Source organism: Zingiber officinale, chromosome 5B, assembly GCF_018446385.1.
Source record: "Zingiber officinale cultivar Zhangliang chromosome 5B, Zo_v1.1, whole genome shotgun sequence".
NCBI lineage: Eukaryota > Viridiplantae > Streptophyta > Magnoliopsida > Zingiberales > Zingiberaceae > Zingiber > Zingiber officinale.
The window spans coordinates 128880847-128902495 of record NC_055995.1 but is presented as its reverse complement, the minus strand read 5'-3'; the positions used below and the strand labels follow the sequence as shown (position 1 = coordinate 128902495).

Here is a 21649-nt window from a genome sequence, read left to right as displayed (position 1 = left end):
ATTTGGTAGGGATGAGATAGGGTAGGAGGACACGATGAAGGCAGGAGGCGTTTTCAAAGATGAGAGAGAGGAGGAACGGGAGCGGCATTGGTAGTTATGGGAGTGATATATGAAGGGTTCGAGAGTGGTGTGGTGGGAGCGATATGTGAAGGGTTCGAGAACAGACGGGATCCGCCTACCCTGATCCGAATCATACAAAATCTGACAGATTAATATCCCCACCCGGACATGAATCTGACAGATTATCTATGAAGATTATCAATACAAATAAATTACCATAATTTATTTTTATTGATAATCTTCATAGATAATCAAAGTTATCAACCAAACGTACAGTTTGTTTGTATCTGAACGTGTCAACGTTTTCTACCGTTCGATTGCAGTCTTTACCATTTCACCGACGCCTCACTATTCCAACGAATGCCATTTTAGTGGGGAACGTACACTATATCCTATCCTATTGGATAGACACTGTGGGTCTCAACGAAGATACCAATCAGTGTAATATTTTGTCTTTCGGGTCCACTTGGCCATGTCAATTTCATTCGCTGGAAAACATTATTAACATCAGAACCCGAAAGCTAGAGGAGCCCCAAGCTTGCGCTCTGCTTTAATTTAGGAGGCGTGGACCTCGAGTAGTCGACGAGATCTCATCTCTTTTCTCTGGTTCGTCTCCCTCCGACTTCTTCTTCAGTTCTTCCTCCCTTCCGCTGAGGTAAGTCTCCTTGCTCGTCCGAGGTTCAAGTTTGTTGATGCTCTTGATAGTTTTGTTCTCGGCGTGTTAATTTTCTCAGCCTCTTCTTGTCCTTGTTGTGGTACACGGCGTCGGGCAAGGGTTCGGACTATTCTTGCCCAGTTTAATGCGTGGTAGCTATGTGTGCCATTTTTTGCGTGTTTATTGACTGTTTATGGTGCAATTTAATGCGGTGGGGACCGAGAACAGTGCCAATGTTTTGTCATTCTTTGATGTCTTTTTTTTCCCTCATATTTTCCTTCTGTGTTGCGTGGTTTATCTTTGTGCTCTAGCTGTGTCTTGCAATATTTTGATTTATGGATTTTTTTTAGGTATGGATTGTTAATCGTGTTCGTATGACATTGCTGTTTGGTATTAGATAGGTTGTTAATTTTCTAGCGCTCAACTTGCAAACTGCTAGGCATTTATTTTTTGTGTACATCCTGATTACGCTTGAAATTTACCTTGAACTGATCTGTAGCTTGTCACTAAGCTGAGTGCTTTCGTTTATTTGAATTCGACGCGGTTGATTGTTCCTCTCTGTTGACGGGTGACTCATATCTAGATGAAGGTCAATGCGAGGGACGTCTTCATAACAGAATTCTGTTACGATTTTTCATAATAGAATTCTGTTGTGATTTTTTATAACAAAATTCTGTTACGATTTTATCGGATATGGGGTTTAGGCACTATTTAAAGAGATTATTGTAAACCTATTGTATCATAAGAATTATAGAATGTAATTCTCTTGTGTAGAAAGAATTTTAATATAGCTTCGGCCGTTTTTGTGGAGTAGACACACCACCGAACCACGGTAATTCTTCTTCTTCCTCTTCTTCTCCTCCTTCCACGTGTTTGTTCTTTCTTGTGCATCTTGGTTTCGTTGCTCCGCCCGATCTCATTCTCTCTTTCTCTTCTTCCGCGTTAGAGGTTGAGAGGTGTTGCCCCCCTCTTTGAGTAATAATTAGTATCAGAGTGAGGTTTTGATGAATTTCTTCAATATGTCAGGGGCGACTTCTGCGAAGTTTGATATGGAGAAGTTTGATGGAACCGAGAACTTTGGATTATGGTAGTGAAGAGTCAAGGACTTATTGGTGCAACAAGGCATGATGAAAGCACTAGGAGAAAGGAAACCAGAAAGCATGGAAAGATCGGATTGGGAAGAACTTCAGACAAAGGCAGTGGCAACAATTAGACTTTGTCTTACGGATGATGTAATGTAATGTACTATATCATGGACGAGGAGTCACTCGTGGTAGTTTGACAAAAGCTAGAAAGTTGGTATATGTCAAAGTCATTGACAAACAAACTGTATCTTAAGCAGAAATTATTCGGGCTGAAGATGACAAAAGGAACCGATTTGAGTCAGCACATCAATGTATTCAACCAGATTGTGAGTGACCTGAAGCGTGGTAATGTGAAGATCGAAGATGAAGACAATGCGCTGATGTTGTTGAATTCTCTATCTTCATCTCTTACGCATGAGAATTTAGTTACTACTTTGATGTGGGGTAAGGAAACTCTCAAATTGGAGGAGATCAAGGGTGCGCTGCTAGGTTTTCATCAAAGGAAGAAAACAAGTGATGAAGTTTCTCAGGGAGAAGGACTTGTGGTAAATAACAACCAAGAGCGTGGTAGGAGTAAATCTCAACATGGATATGGTAACAATAACAAAACTTGTTCTAAGTTGAGAAGGAAGAAGGTGATCACGTGCTACAAGTGTGGAGGCAAAGGTCATATAAAGAAACATGTTGCAAAGAACAAAGGTAGTTCGACAAAGTTTGTAAACATAGTTGAAGAAGAAAATTAAGAGAGCGGTGATGGAGATATGCTATCAGTTATGTCGAGTTCGGAGCAACTGACGGATGCATGGATTTTAGACTCTGCATGTTCATATCACATCACTCCAAACAAGGAGCGGCTTGACACCTATAGGACAGTGGATTCTGTTTCAGCGTTGATGAGAAACAATGCGTCATGCAAAGTTATCAGCATAGGGAACGTCAGAATCAAGATTTTTGATAGTGTGATTAGAACCCTATGTGATGTTAAATATATACCAAAGTTAAGGAAGAACTTGATCTCGCTAGGCACACTAGATGATATTGGTTGTAGTTACAAATCAGTGAGCGGGATGATAAAAATCAGCAAGGGAGCTCTAACGTTAATGAAAGGATAAAAGTTAGCAGGGAGCATCTATAAGTTGATAGGGACTACAGTTGTAGATAGAGTTGCCTCGGTGGAGTCTGAATCAGACAGTTCAGTCTTGTGGCATATGTGGCTAAGCCATATGGGTGAACGTGGGATGCTAGAATTTCACCGGAAAGATTTGTTGAAGGATGTCAAGACGTGTAAGCTTGAATTTTGCAAATTCCGTGTTCTTGGAAAATAGTGCAAAGTGCAATTCAAGACGATAACAAACAAGATAGAGGGAATCTTAGACTATCTTTGAGGACTAGCCAATGTAACATCACATGGAGGGTACTTGTATTTTGTGAGTTGTACTGATGATTATTCACGAAAGGTTTAAGCATACTTTATGCGTCACAAGTCGAAAACTTTTGTAAAGTTTAAACTGTGAAAAACTGAAGTGGAGAACCAGATCGGAAGGAAGATCAAATGTCTTAGGTCAGATAATGGGACTGAGTACACAGATTCAAAGTTTCAAGAATTTTGTGAGTAGCATGGGATAATGAGACATTTCTCGGTTTGTAGGACACCTCGGCTGAACGGGGTGACAAAATGGTTGAACAAGACAATCATTAAGAATGCAAGATGTCTCAAGCTGAATGCAGGGCTAGGAAAAAATTCCTGGGCGAAAGCGGTTAACATGACATGTTATTTCATTAATAGATCACCAAGGACAACACTAGAAGGCAAAGTATCAGAGGAAGTATGGATAGAGAATCAAGTAGATTACTCGCATCTTCGAGTTTTTGGATGTCTAGCTTATATGCACATATCTAATGAGGAAAGATCAAAGCTGGATACGAAGTCAAAAAACAATGTATTTTTCTGGGGTATCAAAAAGGAGTTAAAAGCTTCAAACTTTGAGATCCTAAGACAAACAAGATGGTGATCAGTAAAGATGTGGTGTTTGATGAGAAGACTATGCTACAATGTACTCAGGAAGAAGGAAAGGAAATATCACAGAATAACATAGAAAAAGATGTTGTACAGGTGGAGCTAGAGACTCATGACTCCGATGATTCTAGCTTAGAGCACACAGAGCATCATACTATAGTTGGTGGCAGAATGAGACGAGTCGTAAAACCACCACCAGATACGGATTTGAAGACTTGGTATCTTATGCGCTTATCACTAGTAGCGGAGACCCTATATCTTTTCAGGAGGTGATACATAACTCTAAGAAGGACAAGTGGACGAGTACTATGACAGAGGAGATAAAACCATTGCATAAGAATCAAACGTAGGATCTAGTGGAACTTCCTGAAGGAGAGAAAGCTATAGGGTGCAAGTGGATATTCAAGAAGAAAGAAGCAATGTCAGAGGGAGAAGAAGTGAAATTCAAGGTTCGGTTAGTAGCAAAGGGGTATTCGCAGAGAAAGGAGATTGACTATGAAGAAATTTTCTCTCCAGTAGTAAAACATACGTTAATTAGACCGTGTTGGCTTTAGTGACACATCACGATTTGCAGCTGGAGTAAATGGATGTAAAGACGACATTTCTTCATGGAAATTTGGAGAAGCAAATTTTTATATCACAACCTGAGGGATTTAGTAAGCTCAGACAAGAACGGTTGGTTTACAAGTTGAAGAAATCGCTCTATGGATTGAAACAATCTCCTAGGCAATGGTACAAACGTTTTAATTCATATATGATTCAAAACAGATACAGGAGATGTGAGTATGATTGTTGCATATACGTGAAGAGTCTTGATTCTTACTACTATACGTGGATGACATGCTCATTGTTGCAAAGAAGATGAAAATGGTCGATAAATTGAAGAGGCTACTGAGTAAGGAATTTGACATGAAAAATTTGGGAGAGGCCAAGAAGATTCTTGGGATGGAGATTCACAGGGATAGAGCTCTAGGGAGATCATAGTTGTCTTAACGTATCTCTGTGGAGAAGGTGAATGATAAGTTCAACATGAATAATGCAAAGTCGGTGAGCACACCCCTGGTGCATTACTTCAAGTTATCCAGTATAGTGTCTAAAGACGGATAACGAGATCCAAGATATATCAAAGATTCCTTATGCCAGTGCAGTTGGTTGTTTGATGTATGTCATGGTTTACACGAGACCAAATTTGACGCAAGCAGTTAGTATTGTAAGCAAGTTCTCTCAAATCCCGGTCGACCACATTGGGATGCAGTGAAGTGGATTTTCATATATTTAAGAAATATAATTGATTATGACATCATGTTCAATAGACAATCGGAAGATCCTTTAGTTGATGGGTACATAGATGTAGACTATGCATGAGATTTAGATGATAAGACGTCTATTACAGAATACGTGTTCATTGTGCCAGGATGATCTATTTATTGGAAATCTATGATACAATCTATTGTTGCATTGTCTACTTACAGAGTCGGAGTACATAGCAGCAGTTGAAGCAGAAGGAAGCTTTATGATTTATAGGGTTGGTCAGAAAACTGGGTGTTTAGCAAGGTGAAGTCAAGTTGTTATGTGATAGTTAAAGTGCTATCTATTTGGAGAAGAATAAGGTATATCATGCGAGAACCAAGCACATTGATGTGAGGTTTCACAAGATCAGAGAGCTGATTACTTTTGGGGAAATTCAACTTAAGAATGTTCATACTATAGGCAATGCTGTAGACATGTTGACAAAGCCAGTGATTACAGAGAAGTTCAAGCATTGCTTGAACTTGATCCATATTTCTAGACACTATAGGAAGGAAGCTTAGACCCAGAAATCCAGGTGAAATTTTGTTCAGATACTCGTGTTCTTCGAACGGGTGAATATTCGCCAAGGTGGAGATTGTTGACGGGTGACTCATATCTAGATGAAGGTCAATGCAAGGGGCGTTATGGAAGGAAAAATCTGTTAAGATTTTTTCGTAATAGAATTCTGTTATGATTTTACCGGGTCATGGGTTTAAGCACTATTTATAGGGATTATTGTAAACCTATTGCATCACAAGAATCATGGAATGTGATTTTCTTGTGTAGAGAGAATTCTAATAAAGTTTAGGTTATTTTTGTGGAGTAGACACATCACCGAATCACGATAACTCTTCTTCTTCCTCTTTTCTTCTCCTTCCTCATGTTTGCTCTTTCTTGTGTGTCTTTATCTTGTTACTCCGTGTGATATCTTTCTCTCTTCCTCTTCTTCTGCGTTAGAGGTTGAGAGGTGTTTCCCCACCTCTTTACGCAACACTCTCCTTCGACAAGATTATTCCATTTTTTCTTCCAATATTTTTTAATATGTTACTGTAGGTTGACATCGTAACATGCCCTGCTTTGAGAGTTTCTCTAGTGGTGCTGCTCAATTTGTCATTGATTGTTTACTTACTCCCAATCTGGTTTTAATATGGGAATACTTATGCCATTTTGAATATTGGAATTGCCCTTGTTTTGTGTTTTTTTGTTTCTTTAGTTATATATATGATAAGGGGTAATTAATGCCACATGGCTAGAAAAGGTCAATAGTCTTGCTAAACTGACAAGCGAAAGTCAAAGAAGTTGTGTGCTTTGACTCTTGACTTCTGGCTCGATTTTCAGACTCCCTCTGGTTAACCGAAATGACCTTAACTAGCATAAGTTAAAACGATGAACTGTTATTCATGGGGGGCGTGGACCATGCAACCATTATTGCGAGAATGACAGAAAATGCAACTATTTACTCCAAAATAAATGAGCTATAATGGCCATTTATTTCCAAAAACGTGGTAACGGTCGTGAGAAAGGAGAAGAACGTGGTGGACAATCCCAACCCTATAATAGGTAGCCGACCCCCATGAGAAGAGGTATGCACACATCATTCTCACAAACCCTAATATTGATCATCTTCTTATTCACTCCATTGAAACCCTAACTTGGGCGTCTGAGTGACATCACCAAGGAACTCCCTGGTTGTCCCTCTAACCTCTCGTCCTTCATATTCTCTCCTATCTCCTTATGGTCTTCGTGTAACCTTGCGATTGACAGTCAAGTCGACATTGATACCAACTCACTGGTGACTTACTCGCCAATGTTCTTGGACAAGATCAAATTGGTGCTATCTGTGGGAACACTGAGCTAGGACTTGAACCGAGAAGTTGAGATGGAAGACATTGGTGCGTCTAATGTCATCACCATGGCAACTGAAGATTTCAACAAGTTGGTCGCCGCGACGGTACAAACAGTTTTGTAAGGGCAATCACAACAATCAACGTCGCCCACAGTGCTCCCCTGACGGAGTCCCTATTGGATCGCCGGTAGTGCCACAAGTACTCGACCCTAGGACGACTCTACCAAGGGAAGCTCCTCTGGTAGCGATCCCCACTATTGGGGGCATGTCAGTGGCACGAGAGGCGTCTCTAGAATCTTTTAGAGACACTCCATATCGAAATCCCTCGAACAGAAGGAATCTCCTATCAAGCAAAGCCAAGACTCTATCGGGCCCTCCATTTTCGGCCAAGATCCTTCGAGATAAGTTACCTCAACATTTTCGGGCGCTATAGATTAGGGAGTACAACGAAACTACCGATCCAGAAGATTATATCTGCAAGTTCGAAAATGCCTCCTTATTATACCAGTATACAGATGACATAAAGTGTCGGATTTTCTTGACAACCCTCTCGGGCCAACACAAGGTGGCTTAGGCGACTTCCCGCCTCCTCAATCCGCACCTTTGACGAATTTAGAACCATGTTCTTGCAACACTTCGCCACTAGCCGGTTGTATAAAAAGACTCTGCGCAATCTATTCGCCCTCAAATAGAAGGTCAAGAAGTCGTTGAAAGATTAACTATAGCGGTTCAGTTAGATCGCCATGGATGCTCATGTTAGTATTGATCCTAGTACCAATTATGAGACGATTGATAAGGGTACTTTTTGTATCATATTTCATTAATTAATAAAATGCAAAGTTAGTTATTGTATTTACTTCAGTTCAGTGTCAAATGAATAAATATAATAATGTCCTATAATAGTAGGTTCTAGTCTACAATATATCAATTGGTTGAATTGATAGTGGGATATTATAGATACATATATAGAATGCTACTTTTAACAATTCTTAGTCAAACATTAATATACAAGGGCAATATTAATGTGTTGAAACTAGCATGTAGGTCAATGGATAACTTAATCTCACAAGTTATGGATATGAGATATTGGTTGACATATGAGTATATATTAGAGAATATGTACTGAATGAATCCCCATAAGAATATTTTATGGATCGTTATATGAGTGTCATAAACATTCTCATAGTGACTATTATGTTTCATGGATCGTTATATGAGTGTCATAAACATTCTCATAGTGACTATTAGTATGAATAGTCCTTAGACCTGAAGTCACTACGGTTCCCTACATAAGTAATTCTGTACCTTGGTATCAGCAAATGTCACCTGTAACAAAGTGGACTATATAGTCGATCACTGAGTATGCAATAAGTTATGCGGAGGAGGGATGTGAGTGATGTAGATGGGATCTATCCCTTTTATATGATGGAAGCGATATCTGTGGGTCTCTTGCTTAGTAGGACACAAGAATGCATGGTCATGCTCAAATGAATATGAGATATTGAACTTATTTGATTGAGTGTGTCTACTGATCAAGAAACACAGATTGATAAGAGAATGACACGGTACATGTCTCATTGATCAATCTAGAAATCAAGAATAGAAGGATTGAGTCATACAAGATAATAGACACAGAAAGGATAGGTCGGATATCGACATTCTCGTCACTTGGATAGCAATGATGCCTTGCTAGATGTCACTTATTGTTTATGTATCTAAAATGATTTTAGAGACATTGCTAATGTTACGAGAACCTATTGGGTCACTTACACAAAGAACATGTTAATTTGGAGATGAGTTCATATGATGAATCAATGGATTAAGTCTAATCTGAATTAGACTCATTGAATTACCAATTGGATCCAACTATTGGATTGAGTCCAATTTGAATTAGACTTATTGAGTCAATTCGGATTGGTGAGGGTCAATGAGTGAAACTTATTGAGTGACTTGATGAATTAGAATTCATCAAGGAAGAGGAGTGTTCAATTTAAAATTGATCATGCATTGGATGAAAAGTAAAAGGTGGTCAATTTTGAATTGATCATGCATTGAATGATGATAGATATTAATGGCAATTAAGGAAATTGACATTAAGACAATTGATTGAATGAGTACAAAAGGGGTTTTGATTCATTTCATGAAGATACACTTGTGTTCTTGCTCTTCTTCTAATCTTTCTTCCTCTTTGGCCGAAATCTCCTTTTTTGGTTGCTAGCACAACCATAGGTGGTTTCTCTTCTCCAAGTTTGTGAGTTTGTGAGACGGATGGAACGTGTTCATATGGATACCGAAAGAGGCGCGAACACTTGATCATGCTGAGATCCAACGATGACAAAGTTGCTGTCAGGAGTTCGTGTTTACGTAACAAAGGTAGAACTCTAGATCCAACTGGTATGCGGTTTCCTTCGCATGAATTTTCTGGAAGGATCTTAAAAAATATTCTGCTGAGCTTGTCTTGTTTTGCGCATAAGATCCTTATAGCTCCTTCTGTCACGCATGAGATCCACGTCAACGCCTTCTCTCAGGGGTTGATAGATGGTCACTTTTTTAGATCTTTGGTGAAGAAACCTCTAAGCAATTTCGCTTGAGATCCCTAGTCTCGTCTAGTCAAGGACAAAGAGGATGTACGGATTCATCTCGACTTAGCAGACAGAACCACTCGAGTAGCCAGTGATCTTCATCCGGGGCTGAAGCAAGAATTGATCGTGTGCCTGTCACACGAGCATGATGTCTTCATCTGGTTTTCTAGAGAGGTCACGGGAGTCTCCTTGACAATGATGGCTCACTGATTGAAAATACTCCCAGATGCCTAGCCCATCCGACAAAAGAAGCGAAACTTTTTGCCCGAATAGAATCAAGTGATCCAGGCGGAGATCAAGTGGTGGCAAAAGGCGAATACGCTCGCCCCCAGCACCCTCGCCAACCCGTCCCAGAACCAACACGGAGGAGGTAAATTACGGGTGGCTACTAGCCTTGGGAATAGTGGCTAACACATAAGGGAGACATTTACCATCTAGGCAGAGATCAAGAAACTAAAGGAGGCGGGGCACATCCGGGAAGTCCAATTCCTGAGCTGGTTGGCCAACGTAGTATGGTGTTCAAACTAGGGGGCAAGTGGAGGGTCTGCATCGACTTCCGGGATCTCAGCAAAGCTTATCCAAAAGATTGTTACCCCTGCCTCGCATATACCATTGGTGAACTCAACCATTAGATGTGAGTTTATATGTATATTGGACGCCTACGAGGGGTATTATTAAATCTCTTTGGCTATAGACAATCAATAAAAAGTCAACTTCATCACCTCTGTTAGTTTTTTTTGTTATACGGTTATGTCGTTTGCACAAAAGAATGCAGGAACTACTTATCAATGATTCATGAATCGAGTATTTGAACATCAAATCGAGAGGAACATCGAAGTATACATAGATGACATCCTAATCAAAATTACCCAGATTGGGTGCTTAATTGCAGACATTGAAGAAACATGTGATAATATGAGGCAATACAGGCTCAAACTCAACCCGAGTAAATGCCTATTTGGGGTCAAGAGAAGAAAGTTCCTTGGGTATCTGGTGACTAAGAGAGGAATCAAGGCTAATCCAAAGAAGATCCAAGCCCTCCAAAGCATGCCACCCCCTCGCAACCTCAAGGAAGTACAGAGATTAGTGGGTCGCATCACGACGTTGTTCAGGTTCATTTCCTGTTTTGTCGATCGAAGTTTACCCTTTAAAATGTCGAAAAAAGCTTCCAAATTCAAGTGTGATGAAAAGTGTCACAACATCTTCACGAAACTGAAGAAATATTTGGCCCGCTTACCACTTCTGGTCAAACCAATAGCTGGGGAAAGCTATGGGTGTATCTGTCAGCCTCAGGAGGAGCTGTTGCTATGGTATTACTACGGCAGATAGACGACAGCCAACACCCAGTTTACTTCTTCAGTCATCTAATAAAAGAAGCAGAAAGCAGGAACACTAACTTAGAGAAATTGACCCACCCCATCATGGTTCTCACCAACAGTAGTTTGGGTCGTGTATTAACGAACTCCGAGATCTCCGGCAAGTTGATCAAGTGGGCCGCTAAGTGAATATGATATTCAGTATCAGCCACGAACGACTATCAAAGCTCAGGCCTTCGTTGATTTCCTCGTTGAAGTTCCTGACCAAGAGAGCGAAGGAATCTGGAAAATATACATAGACAAATCATCCACTTAGTATGACAGTGGAGTCGGGATCCTATTAATTTCTCCCCGAGATGATGTGCTCCTACTTTCCATACGACTGAACTTTTAGGCCTCTAATAAAGAGGTCTAATATGAAGCTTTACCAGCAAGACTCCAAGCTGCTAAACAAGTCGGGGCTTCCTGAGTGGTTAGCTGGGAACTTTGAGACATGAAATGCCTGGCTAGGCGTTACTTGGAGCTCTTTGAAAAACTTAAGGTTGGGTTCCAAGAAGCCAATATATATAAGATTCCATGAGCCGAAAATCAAAGACCAGATGCGTTAGCCAAGATAGCAAGCGTAATGGCCACTTGGACTCCTGATAATTTGGTAACTCAAACCTTTGCTGGTGGCTCAAATTGACCAAATCCTAAATTAGGATACACCTGCCTATTGGAGATTACTTGTCATTGTCTATCTAGAGCAAGGAACTCTACCCTTAGATTACTAGGAGGCTTGGCTACTCAAAAGGAGATCTCCTCATATCACTCTAAATGGGATCACACTATACCTTTAGTCTTTTTCTCGCCCTCTCCTCAGATGTCTTGGCCCCAATGATGCTGACTATGTTATGAGGAAAATCCATAAAGACATTTGCGGGAACCACATCGGAGGGCGGACCCAAGCTCGAAAGGCACTACTGGCTAGATACTTTTGGCTAACATTGCAAGTAGATACTGCTCGATTCGTTGCTTCCTGCATCCAGTGCTAAAAGCACCAAAATTTCTCCCACCACCCTGCCATATTCTTGAAAACTTCCAGTCTTACCCTTTTGATCAGTAGGATATAGAGGCCCTTTCCTGATTGGATCCCAACAGAAGAGGTTTCTCCTAATAGCCGTGGATTACTTTTCTAAATGAGTTGAGGCAGCCCGACCCAAATTATGGAGGGCATCGTTCAAAAGTTTCTATGGCAGCACATAGTCTGCCGATTCAGGATACCTCATAAGCTCGTCTCTGATAACGGGCAACAATTTCAGGGTTGGTAACTAAGGAAATGGTGCGAAGAGTTGGACATTCAGGAAACCTTCACCTCGGTGGCTTACCCATAAAGCAACGAACAAGTAGAAGTAATTAATCGGGAGATAGTGTAGGGACTGAAAATTACTTTCACATTGTCTACGGTGGAGAAGCGGTTGTCCCGATAGAAGTGAAAGAAGAATCTACCCAAAAAACCTCTTATGGACCAGAAAATACGGATCTTCGTCTCCTGGACCTCAACCTGATCATCGAGACAAGAGAGAAAGCAGCTTCTTGACTTATGGCCTATCGACAAAGGATGTGCCAGAGGAAATTGAGGTCCAGGAGGCGAAGATAGTCCAATCGAGTCCTTTCAGGGCCTAAACTGCCCGACTTGGACATAGTCGGGTCGAGATACATGTGGCTGCGATATCAACTTCCTCCATGTGAGGAACATATATCATATTGCCTGTGTCCTTTTCAGGGTCCAAACTCCCCAATTTAGATATAGTCGGGTCGAGATCCATGTAACTGCGATATCAACTTCCTCTGTGCGAGGAACATATATCGTATCGTCTGTGTCCTTTTTAGGGTCTAAACTCCCCAACTCGAATATAGTCGGGTCGAGATCCGTGTGACTATGATATCAACTTCACGTGCGAAACATATATGGTATCCCTAATTTCCCCAACCCTGTGTAGCCAAAGTCCAGGTCACAACACAACCAATCATTAAAAATTCTATCAAAATACAAGTCGAGAAGGCAGATCTAGCATGGGAATTGAGAAACCAAAAAGCTTCATTAAAAGAGGTTGATTACAATTAAGTTAATCATGAATAGGGGGAGATTCAGGTGAAGTCCGCTACATCTTCCTCGGAGAGGTTATCAAAGATCCTAGATAGCTTAATAGACAGTAGAGGATTGTCGGCGGGCAAGTGGCCGGACTCTTCTAGTTACTGCAAGGCGGTATCCACGCCATATTTCACCATTAAGGTAAAACGTGTGCCCACCATGCTATAAAATTCTTCAGAGTGAAGGAATTCTTTCTTTTTAGCAGCTAACAGACGTCTTCCCTGGTGTAATATTCTGAGAGCTCAGCCATTGCGCCTGCTAGTTGGCATGTTTGAGCTTCAAGAGCTATTTATAGTTCGACTTTAGAGACCTTCAATACTTCAGCCTCTGAAAAAGTGGTCCTAAGCTTATAGAGGTGGGACGCAGCAAAGGCTTGGGTAATTTATGTTTCTTGATGGGCAATCTCCAATGCTGCCCGAAGCTCGCTCTCGACTCCTGCAAGAGTGGCCTCTGTCTCGCTACAAGCTGATTCCACCAACCCACGCAGTCAATCCTTTGCCAAAGATCTAGCCGATTCAACCTCTCCCCGAGTGGATTTTAGTTCCACCCCTAAAAGATTAAGCCTTTTTTGGTAGGCATTCAGGTCGCCTCTGGTGGCGTTCTTCCCCGCTTCAGCTCCCACAGTCTTTAACTTCTTAATATCCTTCCGTTGTTTCTTCCTCTCCGATTCCAACTTTTTATTCAGGGCTCTTAGGGAATCGATCTCTCTTTTTTGCTGATCCACCTCATACTTCGCCTGAAGACTACTCTCGGCTATGATTTTCCTCAAACGGAGGATCTATGCTTGCTTGGCAACTGAGTCGTCCCTCAAGTTCTTTAGGCGTGTTAGCTCTATTTGCGCCAAGGAAGCCTTGGTCTTCAGGGCAGCCAACTGGGCCTCCAATTCAGTTATACGAGTACGCATTTCCTGGTGACCCAACCACACTTCCGAGAATCACCGGCTGAAGACCATCACCTTTGACATATGATCGGCCCTAAATCCCATCAGCTCCTCCACTAGAGCTCTGAGGGAAAGACTTTTGCGGCTGCCTTACCTTCCTTCCACCTCGCCGCTACCGGGCCAAGGAGAGTGGGGTCTAAGTGGAACTCTTCTGGGGCTGCTTGTCCTTGGGGGGTATGGTAGTCATCCTGGTTTGAGGGGCTGGGAGACCGAGCTCCAATGGGAGGCGCGAGGAGTTGGCCCCTACGTCCCTTGGCAGGAGGGAAGTCAAGGTCATGACGTCGGGTGGAGTAGGATCAAGTGGATGCAAAAAAATTGACATTTGTGGGATCTTTGGTTGTCTCTGCGGGTGGAGTTGGAAGTTGAATAGGCAGGGGCGAAGGACCGCTAGCGGGTGAAAACCCGGCTCAAGAATTCTGTGACCCGAGAGGAGAAACCGAGTCTCGAGCCCTAGGTGGAGAGGGGCTGCGCTCAAACAATCGGTGCCACTTGTGAGTTATTTGTAGGAGGGCCCTCGAGTTCTCTGAGTTTGTGGGCTCCGCGCCTTGCTGGTGTAGGAGGTGCGACTTCCGTCAAAATTGGTGTTGGATCGGTTGGAGCCTCTCTGTTAATCGCTGCCTCCCTGGTAGAGTCGGCGATCTCCTGGCCACGGGCCTCTAGTTCAATGTCTGACAACCTCATCGCTTGGCCCAAAAAGACTTTCAATATGGTGGTAGCTGATGGAATAAAGATAAACCTTCAATTAGAAATCAAAGCTCAAAGAAGAGGGAAAAAGCTTACCGAAAGAGAGTTGAAGAGGAGTTGAAATGGGGCTCAGCCTAAACAGGCGAAGCAACCCTTCCTCCAGTAAGGAAGTGTTGTCAAACATCAAATCTTGTAGTTGCTTTGGGGTACGAAAATGCTCTCGCTCCAAGTGATAATTTTTTAGAACGGGAGGGGGAGGTAATTCGCGTTGCTAGTGAGCTGGCCAAGACACGGGATTGGGGGGCAAATAAAAAAGGCTCTTGAATGACGAAAGGCTCTTGAATAGGTCATGACCAACTTGAGAGGAAAAGAAAAATACTCAATTCTTCAATTTCTTTGGATAAAAGAAACAGTGGAAGAGTCGAGTTGATATGGGGATTCGATACAGGCAGAGCAAGATAACTATTTCGGTTAAGATACAGAATGAATTGGGTCCCAACTGGGATAAAGAAATACGGACAGATTAAGACACCTCGGCGAAGAAAGCGGGAATAGGAAAGAGTAGCCCACTTATCAGATGACTTTGGAAAAAGGTTACACATCTCGAAGGGGGACGATAGGGACGGTCATTACTATTGGGGAGTATTAGGACATGGCAGGACAGAATCCCATAGGTGACCCTTATTCGAACAAACGAAGCATTACTAAAACTAGATTCTACTGACCCGGTACCAAGGAGTAGACGAAGATCCCGCAACCATCACAAGACCAATGCTAGGATACAGGTACTGGCAAGGAAAGGGAAGGCCAAAGATAAGCAGGTAAACTTTCAACAAGCGAGGAGATGAGGGACTTACTCAAGGACGGAAATGCAGATAACTTGAAGCGAAGACAAAGAAGATCGGCATACGCACAAACAAGGGTTGCACAAAGTGACAACAACCCTCGTAATCTTATTTATATAGTGGGGCATCTGATCAGGACGCTTAGATCTAGACCATCTTGGACGCCTAGATCTAGACCATCTTGAAAGCAAGAAGGATCACTGACCGCTCGATCAAACATAGATTGTAACAATTCCTAATAATCATTACATTGAGATAGGCGGTTAGTCTTCCCTGTTAGGGTCACCTTGCATTAATGTGATATAACCTCAGAGCTAATGACACCTTCAGGGTTTAAACGCCAAAGCTGATAAAGCATACCCTATATTTAAGAGGCATGGCCACAATTAAGGCGTAGATCTGGGTAAAAATCATGCCTTGGATTTGTTCTTTGCCACGTGTCCTAATAATCAAGATAAAAAAGGATGTCCTGCCACATCATACTAGTCCAGTCAATCGATTTTTTACCTCTCTCGACTAGACTTAAGGGGAAGATTAATGATATAAGAGTAATCAACGAAAGCCACGTGACTGGAAAAGGTCAATAGTCTTGCCAGGGTGACAAGCAAAAGGCAAAGAAGTTGTGCTGTCGACTCCTGCTCCCGACCCCCGACTCGATTTTCGGACTCCCTCTGGTTAAATCGAAATGACCTCAGTTGTCAAGAATTAAAACGATGAACTATTATTCATGGGAGACATGGACCATGCAACCATTATTGTGAGAACGGTAGAAAATATAACTATTTACTCCGAAATAAATGGACTATAATAATCATTTATTTCCAGGAACGTGGTAACGATCGCGAGAGACGAGGAGCATGTGGCAGACAATCCTGACCCTATAAAAGGTAGCCGACCCTCATGAGAAGAGATATGCACACATCATTCTCACAAACCCTAATATTGCTCATCTTCTTCACTCCACTGAAACCCTAACTTGAGCATCGGAGTGACATCGCTAGGGAACTCCCTGGCTGTCCCTCTAACCTCTCGTCTTTCGTCTTCTCTCCTATATAGTCCTTGGCGGATCTCCTTACGGTCTTCGTGTAGCTTGACGATTGATAGTCAAGTCGACATCGATGCCAACTCATTGGTGACTCACCCACTAGCATTCTTGGATAGGATCAAATTAGCGTCATATGTGAGAATTTGTCGATCTTGCCTCCGACGTGGTCCAATTTAATTTTAAGTCCCTGCACTATCTCCCGATTAATTACTTCTGTTCGTTGCTTTATGGGTAAGCGACCGAGGTGAAGACTTGCTGAATGTCCAACCCTTCACACTATTTCCTCAGTTGTCGACCCTAAAATTGCCGCCCGTTATCAAAGACGAGCTTATGAGGTATCCCGAATCGACATGCTATGTGCTGTCATAGAAACTTTTGAATGACGTGCTCCGAAATTAGGGCCTGGGGCTGTCTCGACCCATTTAGAAAAGTAATCCACGACTACCAGGAGAAACCTCTTATGTTGTGGTCCAACTAGGAAATGGCCCACAAGGTCCATGCCCCACTGATTAAAAGGGTAAGACACTGTGGAAGTTTTCAAGAATGTGGTTGGGTGGCGGGAGGGAAGTCGAGGTAATGACCTCAAGTGGAGTAGGATCAAGTGGATGTAAAAAATTGGCATCCGTGGGATCCTCGACCGTCTCTGCGTATGGAGTTGGAAGCTGAACAACTAGGGGTGAAGGACTGCTAGTAGGTAGGATGGGAGGGGGAGGTAATTCGCGTTGCCAGCAAGTCGACCAAGACACGAGACTTAGGGGGCGAACAAAAAAGATTTGTGGTTTCCATCCCAAGTAGGATGACGGAATACTCTTGAGCATCAGAGTGACATCACTAGGAAACTCTCTGACTGTCCCTCTAACCTCTTGTCCTTCGTCTTCTCTCCTACATACGCCTCGGGGGATCTCCTTACGGCCTTTATGTAGCCTGGTGATTGACAGTCAAGTCGATAATGCCAACTCACCGATGACTCACCCGCCAACGCTCTTGGACAGGATCAATATGTTTCCTGCTAGTTTCTCCCTTCTTGTCATACTTATTTCATTGTTGATTCGCTTGTTCTTGTTCTTTTAATTCAGGTATTTTTTTTCCATGAAACTATTAGGCTTTATATTTCTGAAAATGTGTATATTTAAAATATGTTGCAGGATGGGTATTACAGGAAATAATGTGACTGACTATGGGGAATACACTTATGGGAACTTGGAGAGGGAGCCATACTGGCCTTCTGAGAAGTTGCGGATCTGCATCACAGGAGCTGGTGGCTTTATCGCATCACATATTGCTAGGCGCTTGAAGAGTGAAGGCCACTATATTATTGCTTCCGATTGGAAGAAGAATGAGCACATGACTGAGGATATGTTCTGTCATGAATTCCATCTTGTTGATCTGAGGGTCATGGATAATTGTTTGAAGGTCACAAGTGGAGCAGACCATGTGTTTAATCTTGCTGCTGATATGGGAGGAATGGGTTTCATTCAGTCCAATCATTCAGTTATTATGTACAATAATACTATGATCAGTTTCAACATGATCGAAGCTGCAAGGATTAATGGTGTGAAAAGGTACTTTATAGTTTCATCTTTATTCTCCTATTTGAATTATTGATTTTATGCTTATTGCATTAAACATGTGCGCTCAATAATTCTCAACATAGATTCTGCTGTCTAACAAGATGATGAACTGCAGATGGTTGAGTTTAAATAGTATAATGAGGACTATCATGCTTGTGAAGATCATACGTTTTTTGTTGTATGATAAAGATCTTACTGTGTAATACAAGAAAAATAAAACCTGCAGTTTTGTTCATCATAAGATGGCTCTTTTTTCAGGAGTGATGATACTTTCCGCAAGTATTTGAGAAATGTTTCATGAATTGAAATTAGAAGAATTAACGACATGAAAAGTTATAAAAGAACACCTAATATTTGAGTAATGTATTCAGTCAATGACAAAATTTTGGTAGTTAGGATTTGTGGTTGTACTATATCCTGCTTGTTAGTGTTATCAAGCATGACCTACTTGGCCCATCAAAATCTTACCGTATGATACAATAAAAGTAGTTGACAAATGATTTGTGAAATGAAATCAACAGAATTAATCACAGGAAAAGTTGAAAAAGAGCACATGATCTATGAGTAATATATTCAGTTGACAACAAAATTTTGGTTGTTTGGATTGGTGGGCATCCTTTGTTCCTGCTTGCTAGTTTACCAAGCATGATCTACATGGTCCACTTATATCTTCTGCGCCTGCTCAAACACACATCACATCATTTTGGCACCTTGTCAGAATGAAGTTGAATGCTAGTCAGTGCCTTTAAGGTTAATGGTAATACTTTTGGCTAATCCTTGACTATTTTTTTCTTCTTTTTCATGTTCATTTTATCAAGATTGATCTCTTTTTTTATATTAATGTCTGCTGGTCATGCTTAATACTTTACAACATCCAACTTTTGAGAAATTCTCTTGTATGCTAATTTGCTAATACAAACACAACTCGAATGTGAATACATGCAGGTTCTTTTATGCTTCAAGCGCTTGCATCTACCCTGAGTTCAAGCAGTTGGAGACTAATGTAAGCTTGAAGGAATCTGATGCTTGGCCTGCTGAGGTTTGTAATTGAAAAGACATTAAAATGAGATTTTTGATCTTATCTGTTGTCTCTAGTAGTTGACAAAAAATGTCTGTTCTTGCTTTTACTACAATTTTGATAACAATCTAATAGTTGATTTTGATCACTGTAGCCTCAAGATGCCTATGGGCTGGAAAAGCTTGCCACTGAGGAGTTGTGCAAGCACTACAATAAGGACTTTGGCATTGAGTGTCGGATTGGACGATTTCATAATATCTATGGCCCATTTGGAACTTGGAAAGGTAAGTCATCATGTGTTATTTGCAATAAAATCTCATTGGAATTATCATAACTTTTAAACTTCCCTGTAACAGGTGGGAGGGAGAAAGCCCCAGCTGCCTTTTGCCGCAAAGCATTGACTTCCACAGATAAGTTTGAGATGTGGGGAGACGGCCTGCAAACTCGATCTTTCACCTTTATTGATGAATGTGTTGAAGGTGTTTTAAGGTAATTACCATGACAAATGCAATCTATTTAAGTGTTAATGATGTACTATTACTTGAATCCAAAGTCTAGATATTCTGCCAACTTGTTCAAGGTTTAGATATGGACAACTCTGATACTCGATATATAAGTTACACCCAACATTCTCTTTTATTTTTGTCTGTTCAGATTGACAAAATCAGACTTCAGAGAACCCTTGAACATTGGTAGTGATGAAATGGTGAGCATGAATGAGATGGCTGAAATAGTACTTAGCTTTGAAAATAAGAACCTTCCTATCCATCATATTCCTGGTCCCGAGGGTGTCCGTGGTCGCAACTCTGACAACTCTTTGATCAAAGAGAAGCTTGGTTGGGCTCCAACCATGAAACTAAAGGTACATGTTATGCCAATAAATCTTTCAGTCCTGTTATTTCTGTGTTTTTCTGATGAACAAATTGGAGCTTAACGATGCACATTTATTTCATTTCCACAGGATGGCCTGAGAATTACATATTTTTGGATAAAGGACCAAATCGAAAAGGAAAAAACTCAGGGACATGATGTGTCCGCTTATGGATCGTCAAAGGTTGTTGGAACACAAGCACCGGTGCAGCTTGGTTCCCTTCGTGCTGCTGATGGACAAGAATGAACATCGCCACCCACAATTTATCGCTAGTAACTTTCAGACGTTAATATTAGCTAATTGGATTGTGAGTATATACAGCTCAATAGAATTGAAAGTAGTGATTTTGTTCTGCACTATTAGTAATTTGCATCGAGGTGTTATTGATATTTTGATGATCAGGCTTTGTGTTACTAGGCTGATGCCATACGTATGTCAAATCTATGTGCTTAATATACACCTGCAGAGACATGTACTCAAATTTGTTGCTGCAATTCTCGCTGGATGCAAGTTTGAGTCTTTGAAGTTTATGAGAAAAGCTTATGTCATCTGTGTCATTCTATGTACTTAGCGTTTATTGACTATCATTATCCCTCCATCCTTAAATTCCATCAGCACTAAAAGTAGTCTCAAAAGGTATATCTGTGTATGTTTAACCGTCAATGCAAGATCTCATTGCTTCTGTAGTGTTCCCAAGGCAAACTTAACCGAATTTGGTCCTTCAATTGCATAAGGGAGGGCATATCACTGGGATGTCGATCCAACTATGAGATATGGGTTCTTGCATGAAGAAATGAAGCAGAAGGTACTTCATCAGTTGTCAACCACACTCATTTTATTTATGAAAAAGAGTAGGTTCCGGTAAGATTTGGTATGTGAGTTATTCATGAACTGCTCTAGAACAGCATCTCAGTTCACCAAATTATCAAAAAGGGCATTCCATTAATCTTAATTGTATCAAAGCTATGCTCCTTCATCGATAGCGTTTTCGGGACGCCTCCACAAGAGTTGGCTCATTTGCGATCCTGTCTGATTAACTCAAATATCCACCTTTTTATCCATCGCTGATCTGAAGAAAACTACAGGCTCTATTCTTTGGGTGATGATTCATTCTTCTCCATACGCCTACCCAGATGCTTCATCTTCTTTGATTCCAGTCTCTATCCTTTTGCGGAAGATACACACATTCCTATCTCCTCTTCCTTCATGAAGCAATAATTTACAAGCATAGCATTCGGATATTCAACCACAGTTCTAGTAAGCAACCAGAAATAAATAATGACAAGGGATGGTAATGTAAAAATTATAAGATCAAGAAGTATCAATAGGAAGAGCACAGCACAAGGCTGCCCTTGCGAGCACAACGTGAGGCTGCCACAGCCAAGGCTGAGGGCGTAGCCGGGGCTGAGGGCACAACCAACCTCGTGAACACAGTGCGAGGACGCGGCCAGCTGGCCTTGCAAGCACTAGCACGAGGCCACGGCCAATCGGCCTCGTGAGCACAGCGTGAGGCCACCCTCACAAGCACAATGCAAGGCCTCCGAGGCAGCCTTCGCAAGCACAACGCGAGGCCGCCATGAAGGATTATGTCCACATGAGTGGACTTAATTCGATTATGTTCACATGAATGGACTTAATCTCTATAAGGTGAGCTTACACTTTGTAGGATCTTTGTGCTAGGGGTGAATAA

At 41.6% G+C, this 21649-nt stretch overlaps 1 protein-coding gene across 1 annotated transcript; it reads left to right on the top strand.

Moving 5' to 3' along the window:
* The first annotated feature begins 554 nt into the window (after window positions 1-554).
* On the top strand, window positions 555-20346 carry LOC121985972 (GDP-mannose 3,5-epimerase 2-like). Its single transcript, XM_042539719.1, has 7 exons — window positions 555-715; window positions 17645-18061; window positions 19016-19109; window positions 19243-19372; window positions 19445-19577; window positions 19743-19950; window positions 20050-20346. Exons 2-7 carry the CDS (start codon window positions 17646-17648, stop codon window positions 20203-20205), a joined length of 1137 nt encoding a protein of 378 aa, XP_042395653.1. The 5' UTR covers window positions 555-715; window position 17645; the 3' UTR covers window positions 20206-20346.
* The last annotated feature ends 1303 nt before the right edge of the window (window positions 20347-21649 follow it).